The sequence below is a fragment of the Trachypithecus francoisi genome, unplaced genomic scaffold, assembly GCF_009764315.1.
Source record: "Trachypithecus francoisi isolate TF-2019V2 unplaced genomic scaffold, Tfra_2.0 Lachesis_group5, whole genome shotgun sequence".
Classification (NCBI taxonomy): domain Eukaryota; kingdom Metazoa; phylum Chordata; class Mammalia; order Primates; family Cercopithecidae; genus Trachypithecus; species Trachypithecus francoisi.
Window position 1 is genome coordinate 89,330,800 of NW_022681470.1, and position 20,823 is coordinate 89,351,622.

At 55.5% G+C, this 20,823-nt stretch overlaps 1 protein-coding gene and 1 long non-coding RNA gene across 6 annotated transcripts; one reads left to right on the plus strand and one right to left on the minus strand.

Moving 5' to 3' along the window:
* The first annotated feature begins 693 nt into the window (after positions 1–693).
* On the plus strand, positions 694–19,770 carry IGSF9 (immunoglobulin superfamily member 9). Of its 5 annotated transcripts, none has more exons than XM_033195617.1 (22): positions 694–829; positions 3,184–3,415; positions 3,661–3,849; positions 8,966–9,118; positions 9,897–10,051; positions 10,289–10,406; positions 11,975–12,116; positions 12,224–12,369; positions 12,464–12,606; positions 14,162–14,302; positions 14,664–14,741; positions 14,876–14,992; positions 15,201–15,351; positions 15,543–15,666; positions 15,934–16,109; positions 16,361–16,611; positions 16,818–16,902; positions 17,001–17,177; positions 17,442–17,484; positions 17,817–18,677; positions 18,939–19,066; positions 19,301–19,770. In XM_033195617.1, the coding sequence occupies exons 2-22, from the start codon at positions 3,358–3,360 to the stop codon at positions 19,480–19,482; spliced, it is 3,618 nt and encodes a 1,205-aa protein (XP_033051508.1). In that variant the 5' UTR covers positions 694–829; positions 3,184–3,357; the 3' UTR covers positions 19,483–19,770. The 5 variants fall into 5 exon arrangements, with proteins under 5 accessions (XP_033051508.1, XP_033051510.1, XP_033051511.1 ...); XM_033195619.1 differs by having other exon boundaries at positions 12,512–12,606; XM_033195618.1 differs by lacking the exon at positions 694–829 and adding an exon at positions 1,211–1,279.
* LOC117074312 lies at positions 9,068–17,823 on the minus strand. Its single transcript, XR_004433546.1, has 3 exons — positions 17,265–17,823; positions 11,369–11,615; positions 9,068–9,178 (listed from the first exon to the last, which is right to left on the minus strand). It is a non-coding gene; the product is annotated as an uncharacterized LOC117074312 (long non-coding RNA).
* Positions 19,771–20,823: the final 1,053 nt, after the last annotated feature.

The following is a 20,823-nucleotide window of genomic DNA, read 5'->3' on the forward strand; positions in this document are numbered from 1 at the left end:
GGATCTGGCACCCTGCAGTGGTCCAGTAAGTGATCTTTTATTTCATTCCTCCCTTTCAATTTCCCGTGCCAGGATATCTGTAGTTTCTCCCCTCTGGGCCTGTTTCTCTGGGTCGTTGGTGCCGGAGCTGCCGCGGGAGCTGACTTGGCAACCCCACGCTCAGAGCACAGACTTCCCCAGCTGCACACGGTGGGAGGCGCCTGGGCAAGATTTGGGAGCTCGCCAATGCAGACAGGTATTTCCAGTCCTGATAGAGAAGCAATGGGTGGAGGTGGAAATGGGGATGGGGGAGGAGATCGGATGAGCCCGGAACCTGGGTGGATCCCCTGGGAGGTGGGCGGGGAGTCATGCTCCCCGCCTGGTGCTCCTGCCCCCAGGCTCAGATTTCAACCTTCGCTGCCGCCTCTGTGGCGCGCCCGTTCGGGGAGCGGAGAGGGTCGCCCGTAGGTTCCGAAAGAAGGATGGCGTACCAATAGCCTGGCAAGGGGCCAGCTCCCGCAGCCCTGGAGCGCTGGCCGGACCCGGCGGCCCCTGTTGCTGGCGGCGGGAAGCGACCCACCGGCCTTTCCACGCTTGGCTGTGCAGAGGTCCACAAGGGGGCGACCTGAGCCCACGTGCTGCCGGACCCTTCCCTCCTGAAACTACAACTCCCAGGCCGCTCAGGGGTCCCGCCCGCCTCACCGCGCCTCTGGCGGCTCCAATTGGCCGCCGCGGGAGGGGGATTGGCGGTCTCCAGGGCGACGGGAGGCGCTCGGGGCATCCGAGGCGGGGAGGCGGGTCCGCCCCCTATTGTGTAGCGGCGAGAGTGGAGCAGAGCGGTGCGGAGCAGGTGAGGGAGGGGGCGTACTGGGGGTATAGAAGTGGGGGTGCTGGCGGGGGCATGGAGAGTAGTGCGGAGTTATGGGGGACAGGAGAAAGCGGGGAGTTCTAGAGAGAAGTGGAATTCGTTGAGGGAGCAGAACTAGGGGAGTTCTGGGGAGTGAAGTGGAATTCTTGGCGGGTGGGTGGGGGTTCCCGGAGAACTGCAGGAGTTCTGGAGGCAATGTGGGGGAGTTCTTGGTGGGTTCTAAGAGAAAGGAGGAGTTCCAGGGGACCGTAGAATGCGAGGGAGAAAGGAATTGTTGGGGGTGGGGTATCAGAATTGTATTGTGAGCTGAGGTAGGAGAATCCCAGGGAGGAGAATTCTCGGCAGGAGAGGATGGGGAGAAGTGGCTGGGGGGCGGGGAGACCAGAAGGGAGTTCCTTGTAGCGCAGGGGGCCTGCTGCAATTGGAGATCAGGTGCGAGAAGCTGGAATTGTGGGGGGGACTGTGCATAGTAGCGATAACTGGAAAGGGAATAATGGGAGGATGAGGGAGTGGTGTGTAGGGAGACCAGAAGGGTGAGGAAATAGTGGAGGCCCGGGAAATTGGAAAGATATTAGGAGACTCGGAGGAATTCTAGGGCTACCTAGTTACTCGGGGTCTTGGAAAACAGCCAGGAGAGAACTAGGGGGTTCCTATATACTTGGAAAAAGGTTTTTCAGGGAAGTATGGGAGAGCTGCCTGGAGGCAGTGGGAAACAGGGGGCTTTGTTGCTAGTGAATTGCCAGAAGTTAGACGGTACAGGATCATTATGTAGAGGCAAGGATCAGACTCTGTGGAGGATGTTTTATAGTCTATCCTGAACTTTGTGGCCAAGAGTGGGTTGGAGGCCTCAGAGCAGAGTCCACTTGGCTGCGCCGGGCCCTGGCATGGACCCTCTGGCTCTCTGAGAATGCCCTAGGATCTGTGGGGCTGTCAGGAGCTCCTACCCTCCAAGCCCCAGGGCTCATTTTGTACACTTCAGGGACTCACAGGCTTTTTTTGGACCATGCCTGGGGTTGGGGAAGAGAGAGCCTGACAAACCCTGGCACCCCGAAGATATTGGAGGGGAGTGAGTGGGAGGGATTTGGGTGAGGCCCTTCGGTGGTGGTGCCTGGCAGTGGGAGGGCTGCTTGGCAGTATCATGAGGAAGTTGTGCTAGCTGCCAGCCCCGGGACCTGTCCAGACCTGGAGGATGCTGCCTGGGCCCCCCATACCGGCAGGTGGGGGAGGCAGCTCCTCCTCTCCCAAGTGCCTCACTCATTGCCAAAGCAGTGTAGGGAGACTGAATGGAGAAAGGCCTTGGGTCCCCAGCTTCCAGAGTTTTTCATAGAAGCCTGGGAAATGGGACAAGGGATTGTATAGGGGTGTCCGGGGGACTACTTTCTGAGGGTTAAGGGCCCTGGATTTGCCCTTGACTGGCTCTCTGCCTCTTCTGAACAGAGATCCTCAGGGCCCTTATTTGTCACAGTGAGGTGAAGGCGACAGCACTGGTTCCATCTTGCTGCTATACCTTGTAAGCATCAAGAGTAAGGAAAGAAGCAAGAGAAGGCTGGGCCATGAGAGTCTTTTTTTTTTTTTTTGAGACGGAGTCTCGCTCTGGAATTTTTGGCGGGTGGGTGGGGGTTCCCGGAGAACTGCAGGAGTTCTGGAGGCAATGTGGGGGAGTTCTTGGATCTCCCTTGGAGATCTCTTGGAGTGGTGGGAGTGCAGTGGCCGGATCTCAGCTCACTGCAAGCTCCGCCTCCCGGGTTTATGCCATTCTCCTGCCTCAGCCTCCCGAGTAGCTGGGACTACAGGCGCCCGCCACCTTGTCCGGCTAGTTTTTTTGTATTTTTTAGTAGAGACGGGGTTTCACCGTGTTAGCCAGGATGGTCTCGATCTCTTGACCTCGTGATCCGCCCGTCTCGGCTTCCCAAAGTGCTGGGATTACAGGCTTGAGCCACCCCGCCCGGCCTGAGAGTCTTGATCTACCATACTTCCTTCAAAAATCTTTTTCCAAGTATATAAGGAACCCCAGTTCTCTTCTGGCTTAGTTTTTCAAGACTCTCAGAATGCAGGCGTCCCCAGAATCCTTCCACATTTCCTAAGACCTTCCCAGCTCTCCCAGCCTCCCCTATTTCCTCACCTTTCTGGTCTCTGCATTCAGCACTCACCATTCTCCCAGTACTCCTACCCCTGCTCTTACTCCTCAGGGCTTCAAGATTCCCCCCTTCCCGCTACCCCCAACTTAATTACGCTCCTCCCTCCTTTCTCTTCCCAGTGCCTTTCTCTAATGGTGGGGTTTCTTCTGGGCTCCAGTATTGGCCAACTCTGCATGTTGCCTTGCACTTTGCATTTAGATCTGGTGGTTCTCCGGAGAGCAGCTTCCTCGGGTGTTACATGAGCCAAGCCCTCACTGTACAGATGAGTGAGAGCTGAAACCTGCTCCCTGAGCTGATCAGAAGGACATCCCTTGGCCCCTCCATCTGGGCCCCTGTGGATAGGAGGGGCTGGACGAGCAGGCCAGCTGGGCTATGGTGTGGTGCCTCGGCCTGGCCGTCCTCAGCCTGGTTATCAGCCAGGGGGCTGACGGTAAGCTGGACTCCTGGGCTCAAGAACACCCTGTTAGCCTTGGGGTGGGTATGGGGGTGTTCCTCAAGGGTTCCTCTTTGAGCATGTGAGGGCAGGGGAGGAATAGGGCTGGTTCTGGAGAAGCTGAACTGGGGGTTTCTCCAGTCACCCAAAGTCCTAAGGTGCCTACAGAGATACTGATGGCACCTCCCCTTCCAGCACTGACCCTGGCCCCCTGTTGTGCCCTCATGCCACCCATCATGCAGGTCGAGGGAAGCCTGAGGTGGTATCGGTGGTGGGCCGGGCTGGGGAGAGTGTGGTGCTGGGCTGTGACCTGCTGCCCCCAGCCGGCCGGCCCCCCCTGCATGTCATCGAGTGGCTGCGCTTTGGATTCCTGCTTCCCATCTTCATCCAGTTCGGCCTCTACTCTCCCCGAATTGACCCTGATTACGTGGGTAAGAGTTCTCCTCAGGTGGAAGGTAGGCAGGTATCAGCAAGAAAGGTGGACTGGGTAGAGTTGGGCAAGGCCTCCTGTGAACTGCTCTGTCCCTGCCCTGATCTCATCTCCAGCTCTGCTGCCTTCACTCTGCTTAACAAGCATGTTTGTGCTCCCAAGCAGTGTTAATTCATTGAAAGATTCATTCATTTACACACACACACACACACACACTCACTATTATAGCTGTGCTATTTAGGACTCCACGTGGTCTGTTCCAAAGGATATCCTGCAGCCCTATTCCAAGTATCCATTCTAATTTTGTAACTGCTTTTTCTAGATCTCATCATGAAACCTCTCAGACTTCATCCTGATCTGTAGTCTCCCCATTTGGCCCTACCTTGGTCCTGGCTCTACTACCTGCTCACTCCTCTGCCCTCTCCCCCTTCCCCATCACCTTAAATGATAGCTCAGGGGTTCAAGTCTTCTAGGGAATGGGCTGATGGGGCAGCAGGGTGGGTGCGGCTGTGACCTCTCTGCTTTTCCAGGGGCACTCAGCCTGCTTCTGAGTAGAGAACCACAGGTGTACAGAGAGGGTGGCTGGGGAGGGCCCAGGTTCCCCAAAGGTCAGTGAATGGGGCTGGCCTGGGTTGCTGCTTTAGGTGGCACCTGTTGGGACTTAAAATCGTGTGTAGCCTCCCTGGGTGCCTTCTGCTGCACCCCAGCTGGCTCCCTAGAATGGCTACAATGGCTCTGCTTCCTCCTAATCCTGGATGGAGCCTTAATCTAAGCGGTTTAGTGCCAGGTCTCAGAGGGCAGTGTGCAGGAGGCTCTAAGGACGGGTCTGGGCTAGGGGTAAGAGAGAGTCTTGTTGCCTCCTCTTCAGAGAAGGGAGACTCAGGAAAGGCCACCTGGGAGGATTTTGATGGGGAGACCCCCACCTTTTCCCTCTTTAGTTTGAATCTTGAGGGAAACCCTGGGATTGGCTGAGCCTTGCCACAGGGCGGGCTGAGCGGAGAGGGGAGGAGGTGCAGGCAGGTGATGCAGAAGGGAAGTTTATTTTCAAACTGGGGGCAGTTATTGGCAAACAGCCTGGTAGGAGTGTATGTGTCTACACAAGCCCTGTGGGAATGGATGAAAGCGGGCCCCAATTAGCACCAGTGGAGAAAAAACGGCTGTACCCACCAGCCCTCCCTCCCTGCCTCTGCCTGCCCGGGCCTGGGAGGGGTCTTGGGCTGCCGGGCTGAGGCTGGACAGATTCAAAATGTTGCCTGACTGAGGGCAAGGCAAGGGGAGGCGGAAGAGAGAGGGGCTTTTCCTGGGACTCCACCAGGGAGACTTGAAGCTCTTCTTTCTCTCCAGCTTGTGTCCTGCCTTGAGGTCCATCAGGCCTGAAGCCACTGGATGGTTAGCAACTTTGTCTACCTGTGGGTCTTCCTTCTGTCTGTGCTGTTGCTTGAGTTGCAGGTGCTGTGAGCAGTAGCCTCTGGTACTTACTCTCTACTCCTATCCTTTGTTCACACTCCTACCTCAGTCTGGATCTCTTAGTCGGGCCCTCTGGCCGAGGGAGTTGGGACCTGAGGGAGACCCCTGAGCCCATTAACCCTTTTACTGCCTCACAGTGTGGAAGGGGCCTCTCAGCCTTTGTGTAGGGGACTCGGAACTGCAGTTGCTAAGCAACAGGAGGTAGAGGTTGCTAAGGACAATGCTTTTCTGTCATAAACCCTCTGGGCAGTGAAGGGGAGATGGGCCAGGGACTGTTGTGGGGCTGGTGGTCTAGAATGTGTGTGGAACCCTGACAGAGTCTGTTGGAGGATTAGGGACCACACAGAAGGGAAGGCTTCCCGTCTTTGAGGACTCTAGAAGCATCTAGCAGAGGGGACTGGATTTATCAACGAGTGCCATGGAGTGAAAGCAATATAAAACAAGCTAGGACGAAAGAGTAGGATTCAATTAGCTGCCGTGTGTAAAGTGTCCCAGCCTGTGCCCACACAGTGCCTATGTGGTGTGAACCCATGACCAGGCCTCCAGAAGGAAGGTTAGGCTTAGTTGACACCAGCTTTCCTAAGGTGGATCTTAGACCAACTCATCAAAATGGCAGGATGCACTTTTGTGCTGTATTTCTTGGGATTTTCAAGATGCCCCACATAGCAGAAGGGCCGTGCATTTTTTTCTCTGCCCTGAGTTGTTTGATAAAAATCAGTGACCTCATTCTCCACTTAGAACTCCCCTGCTTGCTCTAGTCACCTCCCCTCACCACCTTTTATTGTTAACTCTCTGCCCAGTCACAGCTTCCCAGAAGCCTTCGTTACTCTTCTTGCTTCATAGTGCAATGTCTGGGCGCAGTTAGCACCATTTTTTGAACTTCTTTGTGGATGTGTGGACATGAACTTGCCCATTTAGATGACTGTGGGTTCCCTGCCTTCCGAGAGCTTAAGAGAGCAGAGACTGTGTCTCCTGTTTTCTTCATACACCCCTGCATACGGGAAGATCTGAAGTAAACAGGCTTTAGCCCTGCAGGTGGAGGGAGGCCTCCAGGAGGTGGGCCCAGGACTCAGGAGGACTCAGGGCTGCCCTGCTGGCAATCTTCCTGTTCTTCTGTAACACTACAGATCTAGCAGTCCAACTGTCAGAAAAGCTAGGACACGCAGTATGCTTCTTTGGATATTCTCAGTAACATTTGCACTGTTACCCATTGGCTACCAGCATCTTCCAAGTGAGAATACACCAATTACGCCCAGTGCCCTGAACAGCACTTGGTCCTAACACCCGTATCCATGGAAAGCATGCTGCATCTGGAGAAAGAAGCCTGGCTTTGTCACCTACCAGCCATGTGATTTTGGAAAGAAACTTAACATTAATTCCTTAAGCTACAATAGAATTCTTGGGAGGATTAAATATGGTGACAACGCCTAATATTACATGGCCCGTATTCCACACTCAATCTTCCTTCCCTCTTCTTCCTTCTTTGTGGAGGTAGAAGATCACAATAATGAAAAGTGTCATGTGGGACATAGAAGAGGTTGCAGTCTGGGGTCTGCAGGGTTCAGCAGCCAGGCAGATTAGCCTTCTTGAGGAAGCCTGACAGTAGGTAGAAGGGTATGATTATGTTAAATATTTACCCACTAGGCCTAGTCTTATCTCCCGGGTGGGGATTTCATCACCTAGCCCTTTAAGCAGGTCCACCCATCCTAGAGAATCCACACCCTGGAACTCATTCTAAGTACAAAAAGACTCTTGCCTAAGATCACAAAGCCTGCCTCAACTTGATCCTTCTTTTCTCTTCTTTCTGAAACAGATCACTCTAGAGGTAGAATGGAAGCAAATTGGAGGGGCTGAGCACATTCACAGCTTCAGAATTTCTAGTATTAGGAAGAGCTGAGGTGGACACTATGCAAAGGGACTTGGAGCAACATTTGCATACAACATAAGATTCAGAAAATGCAGCCAGGCACAGTGACTCACAGCTTAATCCCAGCACTTTGGGAGGCTGAGGCAGGAGGATCCCTTGAGGCCAAGAGTTTGAAACTAGCCTGGGCAACATAGCAAGACCCCTCTCTTCAAAAGTTAAACAATTAGCCAGGCATGGTGACACTTGCCTGTAAACAAGCTACTTGAGAGGATGAAGCAGAAGGATCACTTGAGCCCAGGAGTTCGAGGCTGCAGTGAGCTATCATCAAACCACTGCCCTCCAGCCTGGGCAACAGAGTGAGACCCTGTCTCTAAAAAAAAAAAAAAAGAAAGTTCCATTTGTTCATAGCGGAGGTCAAGGTGGGGATGAGCAATGTGATGTAGAGGGGAGGAGGCTGGAGGCAGGGAGACCTGCAAGTAGGCTGTTGGAGAAACCCAGGTGAGACATGCCACACGTGTAAAGGTGAGGACAGCAGAGAAGGGGAAATGTTTAGGAGGTAGGATTTGAAAAACCTAATGAGCAAGTAGATATGGGAGGTAATTGAGGAATCTAGGAGATGCCAGGTTCCTGATAAGGTAACTTGGTGTGTGGTGGTGCTGTTCACTGATGCAGGGAGAGAAAAGGAAGATGATGTGTGATCAGTTTAGGGACAGGGCCAGGACTTGAGTGCAGCTTTCTGATTTCAAATCTAGACCTCATTTATTTGTTCAACAACTTATTTGAGCATCCGGTGATGCCAGGCACCATGCTACATGCCTTCCCTACATTATTTCTCTCCTCCACCCCATCTCAATTTTGTTTCTCTTCTTTTTACAGATGAGGAAACTGAAATTAAGAGAGGTTAAGTAACTTGCCCAAAAGAGTACACAGTCGAGCTGGACTCATGCCTAGGTCTATCTGGCTCCTAAGTGTGTGCCTGTATCACGAGGCTACACTGCCAGGGACCCATGAAGCCGTTTGGGGTGCACAATTGCATCCAGGGAGAGTGCTGAGGGCTTGGGTAGGCACCCTTGGTCTGAGCCTGGCAGTGTGGTGTGGATGCTGACTAAGAGCGGGATTGAGGTGTCTGGTTGTGCTGTGGTTGTGTGGCTTTGTGGAACTGTATGTGGTCAGCCAGCTGGGGCCTGAGTGCCCCGGAGCATGGAAAGGATGGGGTCAGGAGGCTGCTGACTTTGCTGCTTGCTGGGCTGGACTCTGGCCACCCTAAGGCGCTTAGGCTGCTGATAATAGCCCTGAGGGATTAGGGGCTTTGGCAGGCGGGGTCTGGGTTCCCCTGCTAGGGCCTCAAACACTGCTGAGGTTTTCAGGGAAACAATCCTCTATCAGGAGTACTCCCAGGAGCTCACACCTTCCCCTACAAAAAAAGCCCAGATCCTGTAAGAGTCCAGAGGAGACTACGTGCTGGCTCTTCACCTCCTTCCCCAACAGTCCTGGACGCCGAGTGCAGTTCGGGGGGAAGGTTTTGTCCACCTGCTGTCCCCTTGGTTTCTCTTTGTGTAGACAGGGTCCCAGCTGTTGAACAGCAAGAGCGGTCAGAGGGGCTGAATGGAGGGAGCTGTCCTGAATGACCCCAACCCCATCTGCATCTCTGTGGACCTCACACCGTCAGAGTAATTGGGAGAGACTGAGCCTGTTCTTATCTCTAAGAATTATCAGTGTGACCAGGGGACTGGAGCTTCCATGGGGTTCCTTCAGCACCCTTGATTCAGGGCTCCTCCCCCAGGACGAGTCCGGCTGCAGAAGGGGGCCTCTCTCCAGATCGAGGGTCTCCGGGTGGAAGACCAGGGCTGGTACGAGTGCCGCGTGTTCTTCCTGGACCAGCACATCCCTGAAGACGATTTTGCTAACGGCTCCTGGGTGCATCTGACAGTCAATTGTATGAGGCTGTGGGGCAGGTGGTGGAGAAGGACAGGGAGGAGGAGGATGGGGACTCTGGCTGGTGGGAGAAAAGGGAAGAGGGAGTTCTATTTCTATCCCACAAACGACTCCGATGCCCCACCCTTCCTGAGAGTCCTTGTTTGCTCACTTAGTAGTTGCATCTCACCCCTCCCCCATACTCCTGCCCTTTTCAGTTCTTCAAATATAAATCCAATCAGTCTTCTAGGCTCTGTGTCAGGAACTCCCTCTTTCTCTTCCCTCCTGCTTCCCTGGCCAGGGAAGTGGGTGGGAGAGAGGGGGCTCTTGGGCCCTGAGTGAAACACAGCTCACATACATATAGCACTTTGTGTTTTCAAAATACCTTTTCACCCAGGCCCTTATTATTTCTGTCTCACTCCTAAGTAGGAAGGAGGTCATAATCATTCCCACTGCATAGGTGAGGCTGGGTCATGCCACTGATTAGTGGCAGAGCAGAGTCTAGGACCCAGCCCTCCTCACTCCCAGAACAGTGCTCCTCCTGAGGGGACTTGGCTCTCCCCACCGGCTCTGGACATCCAGCCTGGGTTCAGTCCCAGGCCAGTGTGTGGGGGTGGGTTGATAGAATCCTCACTTGGCCCGGGTGCAGCAGACAGGGTGGCCCCGGGCTGAGCATTCCTATGAGGCGGGGCTGGTGGGTGGGCAGCAGGCTGGAGCCCTGAGTCGTCTCCCTGGCCCTCGGACACTGCTCTTTGCGCTGACAGCCCCTCTGGGGCCCCTGATGCCTGTCTCCCTTGCAGCGCCCCCTCAATTCCAGGAGACACCTCCTGCTGTGTTGGAAGTGCAGGAACTGGAGCCTGTGACCCTGCGTTGTGTGGCCCGTGGGAGCCCCCTGCCTCGTGTGACGTGGAAGCTCCGAGGAAAGGACCTTGGCCAGGGCCAGGGCCAGGTGCAAGTGAGTCCTGGGGATGGATAGAGTGAGCCATATAGAGTGTGAAGGGAAGGTGGGGGCCTGGCAGTGGGGCCAGAGGACAGAGGAGGCAAAGGCCAGGCTGGAAGATGGGCCAGAAGAGGGGGTTGGCATTGTTTGCCCCGAGCCTGGGGTGCTGCCTCCCTCTGCTGGCCAGCCTCAGAAGTGCAGGATCTGAGGCTGGCAGGGGAAAGGACTCTTCCTCACCCACTCCTTCCCTAGGTGCAGAACGGGACACTGCGGATCCGCCGGGTAGAGCGAGGCAGCTCTGGGGTCTACACCTGCCAAGCCTCCAGCACTGAGGGCAGCGCCACCCACGCCACCCAGCTGCTAGTGCTAGGTGCTCTCTGGCGGGAGGGCTGGGCTTCAGGATTACCTATGCAAGGGGGCTGTGACCTATGGTTGAATTGGTTCACAGCAAGATAGGAATATCTGTGCCTGAGGGCAGGGCCCGTGGAAGCTGAGGGGGCTCCCAATGCAGGCTGTCGCTCTGAAACCAGCACCTTAATTTTAAAAGGCTTGGTAAGCAGACAAAGCGATCTTAGTGCCCAGTAGTGTGTTATAGTGGAAAGGACATGGGTGCTTGTGTTAGGCTGTGAACCGGCTAACTCCTTGAGTCCCAGTTTCTTCATCTTTATAAAGAGACTCATGTCTACCTCTCAGGTCTGTTACAAGAATTTACTTAGGTCCAGCTGAGCCCAGTCACAGGCACATGGAATTCCTGGCCAAGATCCTTCCTTTAGAAGGGAAACTGAGAAGTAGAAGGCCTGGACTGTGCCTTCATAGAGCCTATTATCTTTGTGGGGAAGTGGGACTAATTGGGGAAACAGGGAAGTGTTGCTGTCCGAGGTACTGTAAAAAAGGCAGTGCCTGGTAATGGTTAAAGTGTCGTCTGTGGCATAAGGAAGCCTAATGGGAACGTTGCCTCTCCTGCTGTCCTTGGGCAATCACCTCACAATCTGTCTGCCTCTGAGCCTTCATTTCTTCATCCATAAAATGGAGACAATTCCCACCGCCAAGCTTTTGGTCAGGATTAAATGAGGTCGTGCAGGTAAAGTGCTTAGCACTCAGTGTCCCGCATGCAGTCAGTGCTCTGTTGTGTCAGCTCGCATCATGACCTCTTCTTACTGACTGCTCATGCGGTACCGGCCCAGAGAGGGGAAGAAGTAGTGGAACTGTAGTAGCAGAGGTGCTTTTGCAGGAGGTATGTGGCGTGGCCAGGCCCTTGGGAGGGACATTCCAGACCGGGGATGCAGGGAGCAAAGGCATGGAGATGGGGGACAGTCAGCTGCCCACACTGACCTGAAAGAGTTCATGAGGGCTGACATGGAAAGATGGCTGGCCAGGTAGGGAGGGTTTGGATCGCAGGGGTCCACATGGCTGGGTTTGAGCTTAGTGTAGTAGGAGCCAGGTGCTGTTGCACATTCCTGAGCAGAAGTGTTCTGTGGCTCAAGGGGCTGTTTCTATATGAATGGCAAGTAGAGTGGCAGCCGCAGGGGAGCCTCGAGTCAGGGGCTGCTGCAGCATCTTGAGGTGAGGTATTGGGCACCTGGGTTAGGGTCAGAGACAGAGAAGTAATTCAAGAGGTGACAAGCAGGGATACAAATGGTAAATGAGCAGAGTTAAACTGACTCCCCCAAACACACACACCATTCCTAGGCAGTGGAACCGCATGAATGGGGTTGCTCTTGATGGAACAGAGAGAATTTGGAAAGAGGAATGGGTCTCAGGGAGAGGATGAATTCTTGTTACATACAGGTGGAAGCTTCTGTTTCCATTCCCCAAAGCCCTGTAACAATGAACCCTAGGATTCCAGAGGGCAGAGCTGGGAAGGATTGTAGAGGTGACCTCAGGGTTCTGGGAAGACTGTGGGCTGAGGCCACCTTCCTCCCCTTGTGCACCCCACAGGACCCCCAGTCATCGTGGTGCCCCCCAAGAACTGCACAGTCAATGCTTCCCAGGATGTTTCCTTGGCCTGCCACGCTGAGGCATACCCTGCTAATCTCACCTACAGCTGGTTCCAGGACAACACCAATGTCTTCCACATTAGGTGGGGGTCACCCTCATTAGGAGGGTGGAGGTGGGGAATTCACAGTCTCTGAAGAGCCGCTTGGCTGGGCAAGGCCTGGACCCCTCCTCACACATGCCACATTGCAGCCACCTGCGGTCCCGGGTGCGGATTCTGGTGGACGGGAGCCTGCGGCTGCAGGCCACCCAGCCTGATGATGCCGGCTGCTACACCTGTGTGCCCAGCAATGGCCTCCTGCATCCACCCTCAGCCTCTGCCTACCTCACTGTGCTCTGTAAGCCCCCGACCCCAGCTTCTCCCACAGCCTGCTCCCTTCCCCTGGGCCAGGCCAAGCCCCTCTCCCCCAACTTGCCACTACTTTCCCCCAGACCCAGCCCAGGTGACAGCTATGCCTCCTGAGACGCCCCTGCCCATAGGCATGCCGGGGGTGATCCGCTGCCCGGTTCGTGCCAACCCCCCACTGCTCTTTGTCAGCTGGACCAAGGATGGAAAGGCCCTGCAGCTGGACAAGGTACAGGCTTGGGGCAGTACAGCTTGGTGTTATTCTGCCCAGGACAGCAGGGTGGAGTTAGCTCAGTTTAATTCAATTCTGTGACTGGGGACACACATCTTTTGTGAATTTAATTTGTGTTATGAGACATGTTGCATAGAAGACTACTTAAAACCACTGAGGAAAAATTTCCATGGTTTAAGGTGGTGGTTTTGTGTCTTCTCTGGGGAAAGAAGAGAGATGATCTCTGGGGAAAATGATGGCAAAGAGTCAAGAAGCAGAACCGAAGGTTCTTTCATGTGATGATTGGGGAATTGTGTGTCCTGGGGGAACACACACTTCTCACCAGGTGCTGTGTGGGATACTGGGTTGGGGGCAGGGGCAAGGAGGCATCCATCCTTCAAGTGGGCACTGCCTGGGCAGAGGACAGCAACACTGTCTGGAAGGCCATGGATGGAACTTTTCTTTTAGGGTGGTTGAGGATAGACCAGCAACAGATTCTGGGACTCTGGTGATGGGCCTCAAAGAGGAGACGGTCATTCCCTTGCAGAAACCAGGATCAAGAGGCAGGAAGTAGTATAGTGCATTTATGGAATCATGCGTTATGGAATCATGGATCACCCAATTGGGTGGAAACTGGAGTGCCTGTAGGGACATGAATGGTGCAGAGAAAGCTGGAAAGACAGGTTAGCATCAAAAGGAAGAACTGTGAATGCCAGGTTACCATTGCCTCATTCCAAGGCAATCGGGATCTTTTGTCTGCAGAGACTATAAATTTTTTGAGGCCCAGTATTGCCATCTTTTCATCGTAGTGTACCTGGGGCTTCTGCAACAATAGTACTCAGTATATCTTTGTTGACTGTTTAAGAGAAAAGTCTACAGGCAGTTGGAGCCGCTGCAGTTTGTTGAGCATTGGTGTGATAGCATCAGAGCTGTGATCAGGGATTGAGCTTATCCAGTGGAATGTAGCAGGAGATACTGGACATAGGAAGAGGGGTTCTGAAGCTGCTGAAATGGCCCAGGTGAGAGTTGTGGAGTCTAATTTAGAGAGGAGGACATGAAGATGAATGGGCTCATGCCCCAGCAAAAGGGACCTCTCAGGATGACTGGCTTAGTATTTCGCTAGGGGGAGTGAGGGAACATGCGAAGGCAGACTTCAGCAAGGAGGACGGTGGGCCCTTTAATAGAGAAATAGGAGCTGGTTTGGGGTGGAAGACGCTGAACTTAGTTGTGGAGTGCTGGGAAGGGAGCCAGGTGAAGGAAGCCCCATGCAGCCCAATTCCAGGGGTGGCCATTCACAGTGTATTTTCTGTGAGTGGCACCCCCTGGAGTTGTGCAGTCACAGCCTCACACTATTGGGAGGGGTCCCTCTGTAGGCAGGAGAGAAAGGAAGCACTGGAAATCGGAGAGGGGTCAGGCCTAGACATGGAGCTGCTGGAGTCCTCTGCATAGCTGTGGGTTTCTCGTCCTGCCCCCTCTCTTGTACTGCCATCCTGGGCTTGTCTCTGCTGAGCTCCTCTCTCAGAAGAGATTGAGATTGAGAGGATGCTGAGCTGTCATCTCCTCTTCCTTCCAGTTCCCTGGCTGGTCCCAGGGCACAGAAGGCTCATTGATCATCGCCCTGGGGAACGAGGATGCCCTGGGAGAATACTCCTGCACCCCCTACAACAGTCTTGGTACCGCCGGCCCCTCCCCTGTGACCCGCGTGCTGCTCAAGGTTAGGCCGGGGGTGGGTGGGGGCCTGTGGTGACAGTGAGTCAGATGGCTGGAGATGGCGCTAAGGCCAGGCTGATGGGGGTGGGGTGGGGCAGACACATGGGGAGGGGTTTCCAAGTCTGTTTCCCATGGTGGCCATGGCAGCAGCTGACTGATGCCATCCCAGAGGTTTCTGCAGAGGTGATGCTTGGCAGGTGGCATCCAGAAGTAAGATATCCTGTTCGCCCCAACTCTCACTAACCTTGACCATGCTGCCTCCCTCTCTGGGGCTCTGGGAGGAAGAATGTTCTGTAGAGGTTTGTACATCTCTGAGAGTCCTGCCTAAGCCTGCCAGCCCTTACTACGCCACCATTTCCCTCCAGCCCCTACCCACTGGGGAACAGACACAGAGCCACAGAAGAATTGAGAGATGGAGAGAGAATGAGGTGGAGACAGGCTTGGTGAGTGTTTAGCTAGGGGGAATGAGAGAGAGTGAGGTGAGACATGGCATGACAGGAACACAGAGAGGGGGAGTAGCCAACCTTAGACGGTGATGTAAGAGTGGGCCCCTCCCAATGCCAGACCTGGCTTGCAGGCTCCCCCAGCTTTTATAGAGCAGCCCAAGGAAGAATATTTCCAAGAAGTAGGGCGGGAGCTGCTCATCCCCTGCTCCGCCCAAGGAGACCCTCCTCCTGTTGTCTCTTGGGCCAAGGTAAGGCTCCTGAGCCCGCTCTGCCTGTACCTGTGCCCACTTCACCCCTGCCTCTTGTGCCCCAGCCATTTTGTGGGAGGGAGGGTGTGGGAAGGAGAGGGCTGTCAGAGGCAGGGTGGGGAGGAACTGGAGCTGCCTGGAGAGATGAGGGGCGCCCTTGGTGAGGGGTGGCTGCGTGTGTCCTCAGGGCTCACCAGTGGTTCTGTAGGTGGGCCGGGGGCTGCAAGGCCAGGCCCAGGTGGACAGCAACAGCAGTCTCATCCTGCGACCATTGACCAAGGAGGCCCACGGGCGCTGGGAATGCAGTGCCAGCAATGCTGTGGCCCGCGTGGCTGCCTCCACCAACGTCTACGTGCTGGGTTAGTGGCTGGAGAGATGGCCAGGGGCTGGGAGAAATTACATGGAAATCGTTTTTGGAGGCCCAGAAAGGGGATCATGGGTGTGGGACCCCTGGGATGATGATGGGTGAAGGGCACTGGCCTTGGGGCCCCTGCTACTCTCTACACTCCCTCAGGCCCTGACCACTATTCCTCCATTCCCCCCTGCCCAGGCACTAGCCCTCATGTTGTCACCAATGTGTCCGTGGTGCCTTTGCCTAAGGGTGCCAATGTCTCCTGGGAGCCTGGCTTTGATGGTGGCTATCTGCAGAGATTCAGTGTCTGGTACACGCCACTGTGAGTGACCTGCTCCTGCCATTTCTCTGCGCCAATCTTGCCTCCTTTCCTCTCCTCCTTGAACCTATCTGGCCTTCTGCCCTTTCTTCTGTCCCTCTATCCCTCACCAGTCCTGGCTCTGCTTCCCTGTTTCCAGATTCTGAGTTCAGGGCCAAGGTCCTGAGACCTTGGATGGTTGAGCAGAGAGGAGTTGGTTAGATCTCTGGACCCCAGATCTTCTGGTCTACCTAGCTAACGAGGTACCCCCCATGTCCTCATGTCTCCCAGGGCCAAGCGTCCTGACCGAATGCACCATGACTGGGTGTCCTTGGCAGTGCCTGTGGGGGCTGCTCACCTCCTAGTGCCAGGGCTGCAGCCCCACACCCAGTACCAGTTCAGCGTGCTGGCTCAGAACAAGCTGGGCAGTGGTCCCTTCAGCGAAATTGTCTTGTCTGCTCCTGAAGGTGAGAGGCTTGTAGTCCCAGAACAGCAGAGACAAGGATGGGGAAGGGCCGCTAGGAAAGTTAGGATATGGGAGGTTCTGGATGGGAAGGGGCAGAGGTGCTGGCCAGCTTGGGGTCCAGAGGGGTTTGTGGAAGATGATTTGAGCTTGTCTTCAGGGGCTCTGGGAGAAGAGTTGGGCACTGGGGTCGTGGAAGGCCAGGGGAGGGGCGCTGGGAATCCTTGCTCTGACCTGCCTTTCTGTCCCATGCAGGGCTTCCTACCACGCCAGCTGCACCTAGGCTTCCCCCAACAGAGATATCCCCTCCCCTGTCCCCTCCACGGGGTCTGGTGGCAGTGAGGACACCCCGGGGGGTACTCCTACATTGGGATCCCCCAGAGCTGGCCCCTAAGAGACTGGATGGCTACGTCTTGGAAGGACGGCAAGGCTCCCAGGGCTGGGAGGTGCTGGACCCGGCTGTGGCAGGCACAGAAACAGAGCTGCTGGTGCCAGGCCTCATCAAGGTGTGTGCGAGAGGCGACACAGGGAGCAGCCTCCTAGGGGCTCTCCTGTGTCCTTCTCCATTCCCCATACCCTATCTTCTCATCTTGATTTGAGCTCTTCATCTCCGCATCCTACCTCACCCTTCCGTCCCACCTGCACAGTCTTTCCGCGCACCGCTGGGATGGGCGGTGCTGGGCCCTGACCTGGCACTCCATCCCCATCGCAGGATGTTCTCTATGAGTTCCGCCTCGTGGCCTTCGCAGGCAGCTACGTCAGCGACCCCAGCAACATGGCCAACGTCTCCACTTCCGGTGAGCATCTGGCGTGAGGGAGGAGCACCAGGGCTTGCGGGGGGGTGGGACGGTGGGGCTCCGAGTCCACTGACACTCCCTCGTGGCCCCCTGCCTAGGTCTGGAGGTCTACCCTTCGCGCACGCAGCTGCCGGGTCTCCTGCCCCAGCCTGTGCTGGCCGGCGTGGTGGGCGGGGTCTGCTTTCTAGGCGTGGCCGTCCTCGTGAGCATCCTGGCCGCCTGCCTCATGAACCGGCGCAGGGCTACCCGCCGCCGCCGCAAGCGCCTCCGCCAAGGTAAGCGCCCCCCCCCCCCCAGCCCTCGTCCTGCGCACTTGGGCCTAGCGCACCGAAAGGCCCCGCCCCTCCTTAAGTCCCTCCTACCTGGGGGAAAATCCTCGCGCCTGTGTGATCCAGGTGTATTCTCTTAGTCCTGCATCTGGTCCTGCCTACGCTTTTCCCACCCGGATGGGGTTGGGCGTCTGGTGTTGGGTGAGAGAGTCTGCGCCTGGAGGGCCTGGTTTTTTGCCTGTGTCACCTATTATTCTCGTGCCCTTCCAGATCCACCTCTTATGTTCTCTCCGACCAGGACGTCAGCTGCACCGTAAGTGCCTCCACCTCCTTGGCTTTCTTCTGCTTTTCCATTGTACATGCCAGTATCCTCTGCTTCCTTTTTTGCCTCTTTACTGGGGGGATGTTAGGGGTGGGAGAGGAACAAAAGTGGGAGAGGGTAAGAAGGGATGTGCAGTGGCCCCAGCCTGAGGCCAGTCCAGTATGGCCTGTGCCTTCCCTCCACCCCTTCCACCTGTTGGTCCTTTCCTCGCTTGTTCTCCCTAGCTCTGCTCTGTTGTTCACCAAACCTCTCAAGGCCTGATGCTGGCTCCTGGGAGGGGGACCTGCCCCTACCACAGACCCTGATCTCCTGTCCTTCCCCAGCTCTGCTCTGGGCTCAGGCAGTCCTGACAGCGTGGCGAAGCTGAAGCTCCAGGGTTCCCCAGTTCCCAGCCTGCGCCAGAGTCTGCTCTGGGGGGATCTTGCCGGAACTCCCAGCCTCCACCCAGATCCTCCGCCTAGCCGGGGACCCTTACCCCTGGAGCCCATTTGCCGGGGCCCAGATGGGCGCTTTGTGATGGGGCCCACTGTGGCGGCCCCCCAGGAAAGGTCAGGCCCGGAGCAGGCAGAACCTCGGACTCCAGCCCAGTGTCTCGCCCGGTCCTTTGACTGTAGCAGCAGCAGCCCCAGTGGGGCACCCCAGCCCCTCTGCATTGAAGACATCAGCCCTGTGGCGCCCCCTCCAGCAGCTCCACCCAGTCCCTTGCCAGGTCCCGGACCCCTACTCCAGTACCTGAGTCTGCCCTTCTTCCGAGAGATGAATGTGGATGGGGACTGGCCCCCTCTTGAGGAGCCCAGCCCTGCTGCACCCCCAGATTACATGGATACCCAGCACTGCCCCACCTCATCTTTCCTTCGTCCTCCAGACACCCCTCCTGTGTCCCCCAGGGAATCACTTCCTGGGGCTGTGGTAGGGGCTGGGGCCACTGCAGAACCCCCTTACACAGCCCTGGCTGACTGGACACTGAGGGAGCGGCTGCTGCCAGGCCTTCTCCCTGCTGCCCCTCGAGGCAGCCTCACCAGCCAGAGCAGCGGGCGAGGCAGCGCTTCGTTCCTGCGGCCCCCCTCCACAGCCCCCTCTGCTGGAGGCAGCTACCTCAGCCCTGCTCCAGGAGACACCAGCAGCTGGGCCAGTGGCCCTGAGAGATGGCCCCGAAGGGAGCATGTGGTGACAGTCAGCAAGAGGTGAGAGCAGTCCCTGCCCATCCCTGCCTCTGCCTCAGTCCTGCCACAGACCTCACCCCTCTCCCAATACCCTGCGCCTTCTCTGCTCCACTCCCACCCTGGGAACAGGAAACCTTGTCTCCTTTTAGAAACTTTTGCTGAGGACCAGGGATTTTTCAGGGGAAACCCATGGCCTAATGTGAGTTTGTGGTCCCTGAATTCAGACTTTTCTGAACAGCTTCTATTCCTCCACCCACACCATATGTTTGTCTTTTTTTACAGGAGGAATACATCTGTGGACGAGAACTATGAGTGGGACTCAGAATTCCCTGGGGACGTGGAATTGCTGGAGGCATTGCACCTGGGCTTGGCCAGCTCCCGGCTCAGACCTGAAGCTGAGCCAGAGCTAGGTGTGTGAGCCCTGGGGAAAGGCAGGCATCTCGGCCATGCTGTCCTACATCCCCCCTGCCACCTTAGGACCCATCTATTCCCAGTCAGGCCCTGTCTCCCAGGCTTCTCTGCCCTAGACTGTACCTTGCCTCCTTGGGCCATCTGTACTGGAAGGGCCTAACAAGCTTCACACCTGAACTCTTCACTCATTGAACCTCAGGGCTTCTTCTCATTGTCCTGCCCACCTCTTGCAGGTGCGAAGACTCCAGAGGAGGGCTGCCTGCTGAACACTGCCCATGTTACTGGCCCTGAGGCCCGCTGTGCTGCCCTTCGGGAGGAATTCCTGGCCTTCCGCCGCCGCCGAGATGCTACTAGGGCTCGGCTACCAGCCTATCGACAGCCAGTCCCTCACCCCGAACAGGCCACTCTGCTGTGAACACCCCTAATGTGAGGCTGGGAAAAGGCATATGGACCTGCAAAGGAGGCCCCCAACCAGACAGACCTAGCTTCAACCTAGGGCACTGCCCCTGCCTGCCCCTTTGGTGCCCAGGTACAGACCCTGATAGTGGGCTTGGGTCACCTTGGTATGGAATGTATGTGCTGACCCCCTAGGTGAGTCTGGGAATTGGAACAGGGATCTTAGGTCTGCGCCCCCCCCCCCCCCCCCCCCCGCCCGTGTGTGTGTGAAGTTTTTTACAGGTGAATAAACAAAGTTTGAAAGATGTTTCTGTGTGTTATCAGTCTTTGAGAAAGTGCCAGGAGAATCCCTGGACCCTTAAAGAAGAGGAGAATCTTATTAAATGAATGGAGGTGCATTCAGCATTCATTCAGGCATTTATTGAGTGCTTACTGAGGCCAGCTACTAAAGGCCAGCCATTGAAGTAGATACTGAGAAAATAAGGTTCTTGAAGACATGCCTATGCCCTTGAGGAGTTCTTTCTAGTCAGTGAGGCAGACAAGTAAAGAAATAGTTGCCATATAATGTGATAAGTTCTGTGATAAAGCTATGTGTTGGTTATTGTGGTAGCACAAAGGAAGATGGTGCATTCAAGGCCACAAACATTTAGTTAACGCTAATATCGTGTGCTGGGACAAATGCCACATATTGGAAGGGAGTCCTCAGGACCCTCACAGATGGTGGTAATAATAATAATAGTATTCACTATGTGCCAGGCACTGCTCTAAGCCCTCTAGGTGGACTGTTTAGTTCTCTACAATTCTATGAATTAGGTAGTACTATTAGCTCTGTTTTATAGACCAGGGAACTCAAGCATAGAATGCTTTAGTAATGTGCACAACGGTCACACAGCGGGTAAAGGTGGGGAGCCAGTCAAGGAAGGGAAACTATCCTAGGCAGAGGAATAGCCTTTGTAAAGGCACAGAAGAGTGAGAACGCTTGACAATCAGTGGGACTGGAATATAGGGCTGTGTAGGACTTGGGGAGGGTACAGAGAATAGAAAGGTTGGATGGGACTGGATATTGACATCCTGGAATCTCAGGTTCAAGGGAGGGCTCTAACGTGTGAAGAACTCCACCCAGGGTGATACTGTTCAACTGAAGCCTGAAAGGGTGGGGGGCTTTCTCTCCATCCCTGAACTGTGCTGTCCTCCACCCTCAGAGACAAAAGAACCCTGGCCAGCCTCCTCCCGCTGAGGTCTCCCGCTGTGATCCCTCCAGGATTTAGGAAGAGATACCAGGTCATAGAAAAGGAGATGAAAGGCAGGGAGAAGTCAGGTCTGAACCCTGGGTCCCAACACCGAACACGCCCCTAGGGCC

Excerpts from the sequence above, each read along its gene's own strand:
- IGSF9 (XM_033195617.1), top strand. The coding sequence starts at position 3,358 with ATGGTGTGGTGCCTCGGCCTGGCCGTCCTCAGCCTGGTTATCAGCCAG. Across the intron at positions 14,303-14,663 it reads TGACCCGCGTGCTGCTCAAG|CCCCTACCCACTGGGGAACA; the intron begins GTTAGGCCGGGG and ends ATTTCCCTCCAG. Across the intron at positions 15,667-15,933 it reads AGTGTCTGGTACACGCCACT|GGCCAAGCGTCCTGACCGAA; the intron begins GTGAGTGACCTG and ends CATGTCTCCCAG.